The sequence below is a fragment of the Fundulus heteroclitus genome, chromosome 6 (assembly GCF_011125445.2).
Source record: "Fundulus heteroclitus isolate FHET01 chromosome 6, MU-UCD_Fhet_4.1, whole genome shotgun sequence".
NCBI classification, from domain to species: Eukaryota; Metazoa; Chordata; class Actinopteri; order Cyprinodontiformes; family Fundulidae; genus Fundulus; species Fundulus heteroclitus.
The window spans coordinates 24,941,208-24,956,592 of record NC_046366.1 but is presented as its reverse complement, the minus strand read 5'-3'; the positions used below and the strand labels follow the sequence as shown (position 1 = coordinate 24,956,592).

At 39.5% G+C, this 15,385-nt stretch overlaps 1 protein-coding gene across 1 annotated transcript in view; it reads left to right on the top strand.

Moving 5' to 3' along the window:
- Nucleotides 1-254: 254 nt before the first annotated feature.
- Nucleotides 255-15,385, top strand: part of myo9b (myosin IXb) — a gene marked incomplete in the record, with an annotated part of 49,459 nt that continues 34,328 nt past the window's right edge. The window contains 2 exon segments of the mRNA XM_036138400.1: nucleotides 255-617; nucleotides 2,458-3,277. Of these exon segments, the coding sequence (XP_035994293.1) occupies nucleotides 2,504-3,277 (774 nt within the window).

The window sequence follows — 15,385 nt, the reverse complement described above, 5'->3', positions numbered from 1 at the left end:
GTAGTACCTAAATGGGCCACACGAGGGCGCGCAAAGCTCACAACTCAGCCATATCAACAAATAAGGATAGGTATATTTGGTCTGTGCGCGGTTTTTAAATGTAATAATACAGCAGTGTCTGCCGTATTATTATTATAAGTATTTTCTTTCTAAGTTCTGTCTTTTTTCTTTTTTTTTAATCCCTGCAGCGTTTACAGGGTCCGTGAACGGGAAACTATCCAATTATTCCCACCTCGTCAGCGGACGTATGCGTGCGCCTGTTTGTGTGTGTGGAGAAATGTAGGAAGTAACGATAACTTTCCGCCTAAAGACGACGAGAAGACGTCAACATTTCCCGCAGAGAAACGGGCTTCTACTGGAGAAAAAGCGACCAGAGATACAAGGCGAAAACGTCTCTTTTATCGCCGGAAACTCTTTTCAGTTCTTCGTTTTGCTTTTTTTTTTTTTTTTTTTTTAAAGGAATTCCATGTGATTTATTATTATTATCATTTCCGACGTTGTATGACAGGAGCTCGTTAACCTCACAGAGGAGTGCAGGAACTTTGTTTTTCTCCCCATGTCAGTGTGTTTTTTCCCCCCACCGCTTTTAAAGATGGAATGAGACACTTTCCTTAAAGGTGAGGCTTAATTTGTCATTTGGAGCCTGATCAACACCTGTTACTGTTTTACTGTTTGTCATGGATAGACGTCTTTGGTTTGGGATTATGTTGATTAAAGCAGCATTAATGGTTTCCCAGGAAGTTATGACGATACTTAAACTGTGGAGAAGTAAACAAAAAAACGGGCAACGTTTTGAATACAGGCTTAAAATAAATACATTGGACATAATGTCATCCTGGAAGATCTAGAAATCAAGATAAAATGAAACTGAAAACAAACTTAAATTATTTAAGTAACGATAGGATCATTTTAAGTACCTCCTACTAGTCCCTATAAAAGAAATGTATTTGAAGTGCATTTTAGTTTATGCTTTACCTTTTTTAAGTGGATCAAAGTGTATATGAACTTCTAATTAGTAGACTTTCTGTTTGCCTGGGGTTCAGATATGTCATCACACAGAGGCTGTCCAGATGCCAACGAGCCTTCTCTCTCCTACCATCACAGATGTTAGCATGTGGAGTTTGCTGAACTGGAGCCATGTGTTTTTGGTCCGATAAGAATAAGATTGAGCTTTTCAGCAACAAACACTGTTGGTTTGGTGTCAGACAAAACCATGAGCGGCCAATAAAGCGCCTCGTGCCTGTCGTCAAGCACGGTGGAGGGTCTGGGATGCTGTGGGCCTCTGAGTCTTTGTAAGCTGCAGGTCATCATGGCCTCTGAGGTACAAAAAGAAATGACGATCCTGTGGACTCTGCCAGTGAAGCGTCAAACTGTGGCTCGCAGTTTAGGGCTAAATTAAAGGGACGTTTCACAGCATTTTAATTGGTTTCAGGTTAAGAAAAAGCTATTCTCTTACAGATCTGGCGTGAAACAAAGGGTTATAATTTGAAAGAGCACCCCATGAATGCTGTGAAGTATAGTGGAGGATCTGTGGTGCTGTGGGCCCCTTTGTCGCTCAACGACCCTTCGTGTCTTGTTATTGCTCAGGGTCTGTTTGATACTCCGGGATATTTTAAATACAAACTGTGACGACTCTACCTGTAAACTTAAAACGAGTCTTTATCAAGTCTTAGTAGGTTAATCATAAAAATGTCCAAATAAGCAAAAATGCCCGATCGGGCACAAAAATACCTTTCTTTTAAGTCCTCAGACTGTAATCCTACAGTAAACATTTGTTGTGACTATAAGAGAAGAGATCAAAACCCCAAATCTGTTGATTCAGGACCTCCAGTGTGGGATTCTTCTCCCTTTATAGCCAAACCTTGTGAAAAGTCACAGACAAAAAAAAGCCTTTAAATGCTCTGAAAGGACAGAGAAACTTGACAACGGCATCATTATGGTCTTGCAGCCCTGCTTGGAGAGTTCATGACGTCTTCTCGGCAAAACCTTCTTTCCAAGAATCCAGAATATTTTACTTGTCACTGCATGTTACCGCGGCAAACTCTCTCTTTGGCTACTCCGGTTCAGATTAAACATAATGAGGCAAAAACTGACAAACAAACTGGCAATGAACAAGGGTTAAATTTTTTTAAATGTTTTTTTTTTTTTTTTTTGCTGCAGTGGGAGTGATCCATGAGACTTTCTGCATCCAGGTTCTTGTTACATATTGAATTTCTTGATTAGAAAGAACTTTGGTGTTTGTTTTTTTAAATGAGCAACATGGTCACTTGACCAGGTTGGCGTTAGAAGGTGGACACAGAGGCACTAATTTGGTTTGGTTAAACAATCAGTAAGGAGTTTCTGTGTGAAACGATGCTGCTGGTATAACGGATGAACACGTCTTAAGGCTTCGTATGTTCTACTGATTTATTTTACTCAAACATTTTGTGTTTTTCCTATTTTGTGTCATTTCTGCAGCGCACGGCAGGCTGTGAGTTATGCAGAAACCTGTCTGCGGATCAGGATGAGCACTACAGATGGAGCCGGGACCCCTAAACATGACGAAGAAGCCCGCGTTGTGCAAATCTACCCCAGGCATCCTCTGGAGACAGAAGTCTACTGTCCCCTGCAGGTCAGCCTCAAGGACACGGTGGAGGCCGTGATCCGCAACGCCGTGGTCTCGCTGGACCTGGACTCCAGCCAGACCTACAGCCTGCTGGAGGTGAGGGAGAACGGCAGCGGGGAGACGCAGCTGGACCATGGGGACTGCCCTCTGCTGCGGGTCCTGCTGTGGCCCCCGGAGGCACAGAGGTTCCACCCTCGGAGCCAGGGCTACTACTTCATCCTGCAGCAGAGCAGCAACGGAGCGAAGCACGTAGGGACCGCCAAAGAGGAATCCGACGACCTCTGCAACCTGTCCCCCGTGACAGAGGAGGGCGTCCTGCAGGTCTTACGCCAGCGCTTCTCCAAGCGCAAAATCTACACCTACATCAGCGGCATCCTCGTCGCCGTCAACCCCAATAGGTTTTTACCTCTCTATTACAACCCAAAGTACGTCAAGCTGTACGAGAACCAGCCGCTGGGCAAGCTGAGTCCCCATATATTCGCCATGGCCGACGTGGCCTTCAGAACCATGCTGAGCAGGCAGGCGAACCAGTGCATCGTGATATCTGGAGAGAACGGATCCGGGAAGACGGAGAGCAGCAGCTACCTCATCCACTGCCTGACCACGCTCAGCCAGGGGACGTACTCGGGCGGACTGGAGCGAGCGATCCTGGGGGCCGGACCGGTGTTAGAGGTAGGCCGCCGCTGCAGGGAAACCACTGGCAGGGAAGCCTTTTCACCGCCTGAATGTAAAGTCTGTACGAGTCTGTTTGGCAAAAGAACGTACACTGCAAAAAACTGACCTAAAAATAAGTAAAATGTTCTTAAAATTCGATTTTTTTTGTCCTTGATTTGAGCAGGTAAATTATATTATCTTACAATGGAATGAGTATTTTGTCCCCTAAAGTAAGATAATTAGACATCCTGCACTTGAAATGAGACGATGGAGATGAATTGTTCCTGTTTTAAGTGCAAAAAATCTTATTCCATTGGCAGATCATCTTATTTACCTGCTGAAATCAAGGACAGGTACACTCATTTTAAGAAAAGTTTACTTATTTTTCGTTCAGTTTTTGCAGTGTAGAAGCACAGAAATATGTAGGGGATGTTGGTTTGAAGCTCACACACACAAAAAAACAACTATTTGTACCATATGGCCCAGGGTGGCACAATCTAACTGTGCATTACAAGCATTTATTAAATTAAAATACAATTTATATATATATATATATTTAAAAAAAAGTAAGAATCTGGACTGCGTTTGATCATCTGTAGTATCAGAAAATCTTTACTCATCAGCGAAGAGTTATTTTTATAATACACAGTTAGATATTTATGAAACCTTTTATCCCTTTTGTTTAAAGGTCAAAAAGGTCATTTTGAATTTTTTTTTTTAGGGAAAGAGGGATTAGGACCATTTTAGATTGATGCAGCCATAAAAAAATCAATCTAATCCAGATTTCTTTTAAGAAGCACACAAGTTTAATATTAAACTGCCCATTGGTTTATTTCATTTATAAAACACATAAAAAAACAATTTAGTTAACCAAAGTGGTTTACAGCACTAAAATAGATCACACCAAGACGCAAATAATAATAATAATGAAAAACAAAGCAGAGTAAAACGTGCTACAAAGACTGTAGTAACATAAGAGTGAAACAACAACAAACCAACTCACACCGTGTCAAAAGCCACAGAAAATAGGTTTATTTTTAAGCGAGGCTTAAAATGGCAAGAGAGGAAGACTGTCTAAAATTAAATGGCAATTTGTTTCCATAATTTTGGAGTCAAAGGCTCTATTTGCGCTGAGCTTCAGCCTAGTTCCTGGTCCAACCAGCAGAAGCTAATCTAAAGGCTGAACCAAATCAGAGAGAAGCAAAATATAAGTTTGTTAGTCACCAATGTTGCTGGTAAGTCGCATCGTAAAATGTAGCTTTTTTTTTATTGCAGAAAAGTCTTTGTGGTGGATCCTCACATCTTGGAAGGCAGCACTTAAAAATGTTCAACATTTCTGCTTTCAGAAGAAATCCCCTGAATGCATTACGAAAAACACGTCGCACCAAAGTTTGCACAAAATGATTCTGAGCTGTTCTCGTTTTGGACACTGTTTTGAATATTTTAATCTGGCCTAATGACGCGTGGCGTCCAAATCAGATCAGCTGAGCACTAGTTCCTGTTTTTCTTTTTTGTCAACATCTGGAAACATGGATGAGTTATTGACTTTCATGCCAAATGTTCTCTGCTTGCAGTCCTTCTTGAGATTGTATCACCATTAGTGCAGCGAGAGGAACATGTTGATATGTCGGGAGGCATTTCATTCCCATGCGCCGGTTATAGTTGTAAGAACCAGTCCCGGGTAAAAATCAGTGAGGCTGAACATCTGCTTCTGCTGCTTCTGCTGCTCTCATATCAGTAAAGCCAAGCCTGCAGAGTCTGAGTCACCATGGAACGAGTTCGCTTATCAGCAGATCGATTGTGGCAGATTTTTTCTTTTTTTTTTTTTTCTGGTCTGCTTTAGTGTCGGCAGTTAAGATGTGTCTACACAAGCCTGCTATCCTTTTTTTTTTTTTTTTTTTTTAAACTTGATATCTGTGTTCTGAAACAGAAAGTTGCAAATGAAGATGCCCCTCCCTTGAGGAATAAAAACACACACGCACACTTCTAGTGGCAACAAAGGGATCAGGTTTTTTTTTTGTTGTTTGTCTGTTTTTAACCAGTGAGGCTCTGTTAATGATACATGCATGAGAAATGCAACCAGTGTTTGTAACTGGAGGAGACAGCCATCTGCAGGCTGTGCTGCACTTTGAAACGTTGAAGAACTATAGGGGGAAAAAAAGTCTTCAAGCTCTAATGTCTAAATACTTTGCCTCCACTGAACTGGATTTTTAAAAAAATATTTTAAAGTGGTGCTGATGCATAGTTTCCCCGGTATTTTCCTAGTATTTTGTCCTCTCATTCTGTGTCCAGTCCTTTTACCTGACTGAGATACTGTGACGTGTACGTTTAGAAAATGAGGGTATGGCTAAGTGGAAGAGAGAAGAGGAAGTGTTACTCATAGAAAAACAATCTAAAGCAGAGGAACATTAGAGAACCCTAAAAGCAGCATAGACCTTGCACACACAGCCTGAGAAATGCATAATCCTTTCTGCTAATCATCCACTATAAGATGTTGACGCTCAAGCACTTGTTGATGTGGCAAACTGTGTTATATTTAGTATATTTTAACTAGTGTTGCACCGATGCCATTTTTTTGACCCCGATACCGATACCCGATACCTGGCTGTGCAGTATTGGCCGATACCGATGCCATCTGTTTGAAATTGATGTGTGTGTGTGTATATGAAGAACTGCATACTGCTTAGGGTAGTAGAACTTTTAATTGCCTACCTGGAATGGGTGACAATAGTTGAATAAACTTTTGGCTCTCAAAGGCCAAAATAGTGCAAATTTCGTGAAATTATAACATGTATAATAGTAGTGCAACAGTAAGACAGTAAAATTACATTAATAATTAAATAATCTCTTTTAAACCCTGAGTTTTGGCTTTCAAATGCCAAAATAGTGCAACTTTCATGGACTTATATAACATGTATAATACTAGTCGGGAGAGAGAAGGCTGCGTTCAATTGACATACAAACATCAAAATGGTATCGGTGCCTTATTTGTTGGTACTAGCCAATATCGATTTCACCATTTAATGCTGGATCGGGACCCCGTCCGATAGTGGTATCGGTATCGGTGCAACACTAGTCTTAAGTATAAGATTATAAGTATAAGAGGATAAGATTCGTTGACAACGAGAGGATAAATTGTGCCTTCAACAGAGACTGCCTCTGTCCCCTGCACTTTATTTATTTACATTCTGTTATTAAAAAATAATAACAATTTGGTTTTATTAGTTTTTATGTGACAGACCAATTTAAAGATGCACACGATTGATCTGGAACAAAAATAATCTTGGGGTTTAAAAATTCTTTGCAATCTTTTTGGGTTTTGTTTCTGAAAGCTTTGGACATTTAGATATATGTAATTTAAACATTTCTTCAAAATCGGTCATTTTATTCATGCTTTGGTTGAAGAGCTTGTGTAAACATAAATCTTAAGTCTTTGTGCTGATTTTTAGCTGTAATGAGGGAAGATCTTTGCTTCATTTGTCGTGCAAAATCCACCTTTTTTTAGCCCTTCGATACATTTTGGGGTGTATTTAGAGTCTCTAGGAATATTGCGCTTTTTCAACAACTAGGTCACAGTATTTGCTGCAGAGCTGCTAAACAAGGTTATGGACTTTGAGCTCATCAGTCTCGCGAATCCGCCATTTTTATTTCTCTGAGCGATTTTGTAGTCCAAGCTGAAGGATACCGAAGCTACAAGTGAATAGGTCATTGGTTGTTTACTACACCGCCCCCCAGCAGACTATAAAAATGGCCGAATAGGGTGGAGTAAAATGGGGAATTCAGACCAAAGTGTTGCAGTTCCAGATTATGTAGACAACTGATTTGTGAAAAGACAGAACTGAAAAGCATGATTTCATTGGAGGTGTGGTTGTAGCTTTAGGGATGTTTTTCTGCCTCAGCCTCAGTCGGATGTCATCTTCAGCCTCTAACGCAGGGGTGTCAAACTCGTTTTGGTTGAGGGGCCGCATACAGCTTAATCTGATCTCAAGAGGGCCACACGAGTAAACTCATTGCAAGATTAAATAGAACTTATAAAAGTGGACTTTTTGTTGATTTTTATATTAAATGAATTTCACTTTTACACAATATATTATGAATAACTTCAGCATTTTTAAGAAAAGTATGTGCAATTTCAACAATACTTTTACTCGGTTAAACATTTAGTTGTGCATTATGGATAAGAACTGATCACAGTGATTGTACAATGTTGAAAAACATGTATTCACATTTTTAAACTTAAAAACACTGTCCTGCATGACAAAATACATCAAACAGATAAAAATTAAGAAATGATTTAAAATCAATTTTCCACATCTGAAGCTCAGTGCTACCATCTGCTGATTAAAACACAGCGGCCCTCGTGGATAATATAGGAACTGCAGATTTTCAATTAAACAAAGTACATGTTTTTTTCAATAATTGTTTTATCATTCTCTTCCTTTTATCTCCTCTTTCTTTCACCTTTTCTTTTGTCCTTGTTGTTCTTCCTATCCTCTCCTACTTTCCCATTGTAGTGTCCATATCATTTGAGATATTCCCCGCATGAATCATAATAAAACTATTCACATTCATAAATCAAGCAGAGCACTATGGCAGAAGCAGTACTGCTCCACTTGTGAAAGTCAAATCTGATGAGATCTTTTTGGCATTAAGACAACAATTCTTATTGCCACATTGCCAGACAGGACACTGGATTTATTTTATTATTATTTTTTTTAATAATGATATTGCATTTAGCCACCGGGCCGGACTAAATTGTTCGGTGGGCCGGAACCGGCCCGCGGGCCGTATGTTTGACACCCCTGCTCTAACGGGTTTCCTCTGTGGATTGGTTAGCATTTAACTCAATCCATCTTTCTATGAGCTCTGGTTAGAAGAATCACCATGATACTCCCCCCCCCCCCCCCCCACCATATATCATAATGGGAAGTGTTCCTTCATACGCAGCGTTTTGCATGCAGGGCAAAAATGTAAGCTTTGATTTAATCTGTCCTGGGCGCCTTATTCGACGTGTTTGCTGTTTACCCTACACAATTTGTATCGAATTTCAAACAGGAAGTCCTTTAGCTTTATTTAAACAATTTGTTTCACGTTTTTGTAGGTTTGCAGCTACGTCAGGCTGTTAACATTATCCAGGTGACGGATTAAATCTCTCTGAGGCGTCCTCCAATGACGCAGGGTTACTGAGGTCCTTTACCGCACGTCTTTCCCCTCCTCTCTCACTCCCCCTTTCCTGTAAGCCGACTTTGTAGACAAAATCCCCCCAAAAATACGGGCCACTAGTACCAGGAAAAAAAAAAAAAACAGAAAAAGAATATATCACGATATTGTTTTTACAAACCTAACCGTGCTTTAAGCTTCTCCAAGTCTTCATCCCTGGGTTCCCTGGTTTTCACGACGCTGTTTGTTCACTAATGATCTCCATTAAACCTCTGAAGTCTTCACTGAGCCGAGGCATACATCTGGACTTTGTTTACTGATTGATTAGGCGATTTCTAAAGGTTATTGGTTGAACTGGATTTTATCTAGAGGAATTAGAGTACAGGGGCCAGATTTTTATCTGTAAAACATTCATAAAAACCATGGACTATTTTTGCTCCATTTCACCATTACAACATTGTGCTGATCCCAAAACAATACAGAGAAGTATGTGGCTATGAAACCACCCATGGAGCTGGTCTGCCATTACCCTTTTACTTATCTCTCCCAAAGAAAGTACTCGTAGATCCGTGTTTCTGTGTACGCTCTGTTTTCCTCGAATCGGTCGGTCGTGGCGGGAGCCGTTCAAACTGAGTCCGATTCTGCTGGAAGTTTCCTGTTAAGAAAGGAGTTTTCCTCTCTACTGTCGCTACATGCATGCTCTGTATGGATACTGCCAGCGACTGTCCACTGTGGCTCCATGAATCGATGCTATCTCCTGGGTCTCCTTAGGTTGAAAACTTTTTGACCATTCTGTCTGTTTGATTTGATAGAATTGAGTTTGCAAAGTGCCTTGAAATTGAATTATAACCCAACAAAATATGAAAAAGTTAAATGGTTGTGAATAGGTATTTTTAAGTCACTCCTGCTATAAATGATTCATGTAAAATGTAGGTTAGCAAACAGAAACAGTTCCTCCAAAAACGGTCCGTTAAAGTAAAAAAAACAAGCAGTGTAAAAAAACAAAAAAACTACATATCAACTCCACAAGACTGACTGCTTGGACAAAAAGTATTAAGAAACTAGGAGTCGCTCGAGCCTTCGCAGAGAATTTTATCTCTGAATATTTCTGGTTATATGGGCTTTAAATCATTTCCAGTACCAGGCCCGGTAATTTGTGTCCCAGTATAACACGTCGCTTAAGGTAAAGCTGTTATCTTTGCTGTTCCCATGGCCGTCAAATAAAAGCCGCGCAGCTTTATCTCTGTTAATAAGTAACAGGCACACATTTTTCACACTTTCCCCTAAAGCTTTCTGTTTTGGTCATCTGCAAATCTAATCCGACGACTGATACAGCGCTGGGTCTAAACGGTTCCTTAGGGGAACGCTTGCCTCCTTGGATAATTCTCAGCGGGTCGGGAACGCGTTTTTAAAGGACACGCATGGCGAAATGTAACTTGATTTTGGTTTAACTGGAGGGGAAAAGTGATCCTTTGTTAAGTTTGCGGCCTGAGAACAGATCCCCCAGTTGAAAGCGAGGCATTAGCGGGTTTCACTTCATTTAAGCTGCGGTATTGGGTAACAAACTTGCAGAGTTGCTGTAGTAACAGTTAATTTCACGTTGCTTGCCTTTGACTTTTCCTTTACATGTTTGCTGAATAGTAAATGTGGAAACACCAAACTTCACCAATCAGATTTCTTCTTTGTGTTTTAAACGGAGGCGTCAGAAAAGGCTTGAGGCTGATACGGTTACAGATTACGCACATCCACATTCACAAACAGCCCAACCATTCCTTAGACGCTGATAAAATCTGGATTCTGCTCCTCCGCAAACAAGTTCGGCAAGATTTGTCCCCGACAAACCCACGATTTAGCATCTGCTTCACTTGGTGGTGTTTTGAGCTGTTCTCCTTGAAGGCCTTTAGAGAATAATTTAGCTTTCAAGGAAGGTTGACAATGAAAATGAGAGAGACGTAATCTGACTTCACTACATTTTTACCTCAGAAGTGTTAAAAAATGAGTGCCAGTAGTGTTAGCTAATGCTTTTAGCTGGTGTGTTCCTGCACTTATGCTCTTTTTTTTTTAACATCTTGGGATTTCCTTTGTATGCGTGAGTCAGTCTGTAGAACTAGTTCCCATTTATCTGAAATCAAAATCTTCGTACTTTCTTGTTTTTGTGTCATCATTATCTTGCTATCAGTATGTTGGGTAAAAAACCTACTCTCTGCTTCCTTTCTTCTTCCTGCTGATAGAAAACTGGCCCTTCTTTACACCCAGTGTGCCCGTTGTTAGGCATCGATGATAAAAATGTTTTGTCTCACTGGGTAAAACAAAGCTGGTGTTTGCCTTTTTAGTATTTACGGGGGTGAATTTACGCTTCAGCCGTGTGTTTGTGAAGCTCCGCAGAGAGAATTTGCAGGGCGTTGTCTTCGAGGGAACACCGGAGCGAGAAGAGAAACAGAAACGTGTCCGAACAGGCTCAGCCAGGTCCGCCGGGAAAGCCATGTGATAAAGAATAAATCAGCTTCCCGGTCTCCTCGTTGTTTAAGGTACCTTTTTAAAGACTGTCCAGCTCTTGCTTTTGTCAAGCAGTCTTTAAATCAACCAATGAGGGCTTGTAGATTATTAATAGCGTGAATATCCCGATCAATTTCTGCACCGTACTAATTAATCTTGTTTCCAAAGCACAATAGTCATCGTATAAAGAGAGAATCTGACAACAGAGTCACATTTTAAAACAGTGTTTCGTTTCTTTTACACATCTATCCTTCATTACGATAAGTGCAGTACTTTGTCCTTTAGCAGCACAGAAAATGTTTAATGACTTTAAAGTATTAAAGGAAAAAATACACAGAAAAGTAACTCATTGTTTGATTTTAATCACCCCCATAACCCCCATTTTGTCTCCACTCATCCAATCTCCTCCCAGTTAACTAACAATTCATATCTGCATACAACCTGTGTTTCTTTTATTAGCTAAGTATTAAGTTGAATTATTGATATAAGTAATCACACAAAATATTGCATTTAGTTATTTTTGTTTTAATTGGCAGTTTTCAAATGACGATTTGATTTAGGCCTGAACGATATAGAAAAAAAGCATATCGATAAAATAGGAATCATATTGATCGCTATCGATAATCATTAACAGATTCAAAACATAGATTTTAAGTGCAGCCCTGGCTATTTTATGCTGTTGCTTAGCAACCTATTTTTAGATACAATACTCACAAACACTGAATTCAAACTCAACCCTTTATTCAACCAACTTTTTACAAAAACTGAAAGTTTTTAAAAAAGAAAAAAGAAAGTGTGCTTTCTGAACTCTTTAAAGGGGGCGGAGCTTGGCGATGGAGGTTCCTGGGTCTGCGTTGTGATTGGTTGGGAGGATGTAATGATTAGTATTAACTTACATGGCTAGGATGCAAAAGGAAGGAAAACTTTTATTCTACTGAACTTTATATTGACCCTTTTTTCTATCATCGATATAAGTCTATCGATCAATATATATTGTTATTGAATTCAGCCCTAATTTGATTTATTAGGAGACAAATGCTTTCTGTGGAAAGGTAACGTTTAATTAATTTATGATTTAATCCTTGTTAAATCATGAATTAAGAGGGATTATCCGCATTTATGGCTCAGTTTCACTTTCCACACCCAGACTTCTCGATTTTTAGAAACCACTTATAGATAGAATCTGTGTGGCAACAGGAAGTGGGCTAAAAGTTTTAAAAAAGCAAAACGTATCGGTATAACAAAACTCAATAACAGATAAGAAACTGAACTCCTTATATGTCAGCTTGAAAAGGCATGCAAAGCCACTTGTAAGGCTTTGGGACTACAGAAAACCACAATGAGGTTCATGGAGCATTTAACTTTTTGAGGATCATCAAAAATATTCCATTGACTGCCAAGACAGAAAATTAAACCTTTTTTTTTTTATGTGTGCATCCTGTTGCGTCAATCGTAATACAAAGTCAGCATTCCAGAAAAAGAATATAATCATCAAACATGCTAATTGTAGTGGGACGGCTGCTGTGCTGCTTCAGGACCTGGAAGAAGGGCGGACCCGTGGATTGTGCTCTCTACCAAAATAATCTAAAGCAGAATGTCCGGCTATCGGGTCTCGACCTTAAACTCAACCACATTTAGGTTATGCATCGACACAATGATCCTGGAAAACGGCAGCAGGTCTACCCCCGAATGGTTTCACTCGTCAAAGTCTGGACTTAAATAAAATCAAGACGCCCTGGTATGACCCTAACCAGGCTGATCATGCTCAAAAAAACCTCCAACCAAGCTGAATTAAAACAATCCTGCAAGGAAGAGTGGCCATAAATTCCTCCATAGCGATGCTTAAGCTTTATTTTCCATTATTCCAAACTAGTGTTGCACCGATACCGATACCAGTATCGGCCGGGGCCCCGATACCGCACTAAAATGGTGGTATCGGTATCGGTGAGTACCAACAAATAGGGCACCGATACCATTTTGATGTTTGTTTGTCACTTGAACGCAGCCTTCTCTCTCCCGACACTCACTAGTTCTACTGGATTCACTTTGTATTTGTCTTTTTCCTGCTTTATTAAGGTAGCAGCTTAACAAAGCCATGATGGCAATTATTTTACATCCAAGTAGTATGCAGTTCTTCATATATACACACACACATCAATTTCAAACAGATGGTATCGGTATGGAATCGGTATCGGCCGATACTGCACAGCCAGGTATCGGGTATCGTATCGGGGCCAAAAAATGCAAAAGGCATTTTTTTTTCCACTAAAGGGGCTCCTGCCAATGTTACCATAGAGCTAGGTTGGTTTTGATGGCTTTTTCCCTTAATAGATATATTAGATCATTTTCGAAGTTGTTACTTTTTTCTTTTATTTTTGGTTATGTTATTTATTTGTTTATAAAGTTGTAGAAACTTATTGTGCCAAAGAATTATTTTACTGCAATATAAGTGAGAATGTTCTACTGGGACTATCCCTAATATTAATCTTTCCCTTAATGTGAAAACCGTCTCAATTAGAGCTGCACAATATTTCATTAATTTATCATCATAGCAAATAACTTCAGTAACTTGACTGCCAACTATATTATGATAATTTATACAAGCTCTCCAGTTATGTATTTGGTGATGTTTGTTGTTTGTCGGGGCAGAACATGTGTTTAAGATGTTAGAGAAGAGTTATTTTAAAAACCTTTGGTTGTTTCTTTTGGTCAGCACAGCAGATGTGACTAAATACAGCTTTTTCAGTTAAACTATCTAAATGAGATAGAAATAATTGCTTTTTTTCCAAATTAGAAAGGCATTAACACTGCTTTCCCAATTATTTGTGTATTAGTTACAAGTCACATCATCATTACAAACGTTTCTACTATTAGTGGCAACCTTAGTCTCAGTTCATGGTGTTGGTTTTCTCTCAAGACATTCGGCCTACTTTTTAGGACCATTACTTGTTGGCATGTCTGCAGATCATTAGCTTTTGGGTTTGTAAATGAAACCCTTTTTTTTTTTTTTTTTTACTATTTGCATGTAAGTGGAACAAAATGTGAAGGACCCACCCATCCTTCATCATCATCTCCCTCAGGGAGATCCAGCCGTGTGAAAAGTTGAACCACCTGTTTCTTAATTTGTATCATCTACCCCTTTCTCTCCTAATGCCTTCTCTCTCTTTCTAATATTTAGTTGAATAATATTTAGTAAATTACACAGTTAATGCATGAGAAAAAAACCTTAGCTGTGTTTATGTATTTGTCCTGTGTGTCGGAACATTTCCATGATTTAAAGCTGTTCCATCCAGCAGCCTGGCTCGGTCTCTGCAGACACGTTGCTCTGGCTTGTTTGAACAGAAACTCTGATGCACTGGAATGAAGGTCAGCAGTTCCTACAGATGTTGATTTGGATACAGTTTGGGGTTGTCTTAAAGATCAACTCTTAGAAAGAGTAAAAACATGTCTGACAACACCCACTATGCATTTTATTTTATTTAACTTTGTGTCAGTGGGGGTCATTTGTGCCTTGCAAAAGTATTCATATCCTTTGAACTTTTTCAGATTTTGTAAGATCAGAGCCTTAAATGTGTTTTTATTGATATATTTATGCTAATAGACCAAGAGTGGTACAGAATTGTGATATGGAAGGAAAATTATGATACTCTTGTGACAAAAATGTAAAAAAACTTGTACTTTTTCTTTTACAAAGCAATGTTTGCTTTCTGCAGTATTTAAAGTAATGAAAGCTTATAAAATATTTTTTCTTCAAGGCCTCAAGTTTGCCTTCATCAGTTATCGTTGGTTTGTGTTCAATTTATTTATAGGTGCATAGTGCAAGGTTTGAAGCTAAATACTTTTTTTTTCTTTCCCATACATGCCCTTACAATTGCAAAACGTGTAAAATGAGTTATTCTCTATTTACCACAGTTGTCTCTATAGGCTGGATTAGTCAGTTCATGAGAGAGTGATTGGGGCCAAATCCTCTGAGTGTGCAGTTGGTGTGACGTGCTGTGTGCACAGTCGCAGTGTGTAGCTGCTAATCAAATATATCAGCAAATTTCCCTAACTCTGCTAAAACAAGGGTTTTAGCAGTCATCTTGGACAAGATGTGCTGGGTATCCAGGAAGAGAAGTCCATCACTCTTCAGGGAGAAGTAAAATTTCAGTGTGGAAAACATTTAAGACGGTATTAATCTTTCCAGCAGTAGATGTTGAAGAAAGGTCACCCCTAGTCCAGAAGAGGCTCAAAGAAACACAAAGAATCCTGATAGTTAGATCCCAGACTACATGCCGCAGTTGCCGTTTAAAATGTTTGTACCTAAAATGATCTGGGTTTGTTTAGCAGCCATGAGACCGGAGTACGTTGCAGCATTCGAGTCGATTTATGTGTTTCTGTGTATATAAACGTATTCAACAGCCATGGTTCCAAACACAGCGGTAAATACAGCAGAAAAATAATGAAGGTGGTGTAATGGCCTAGTCAAAG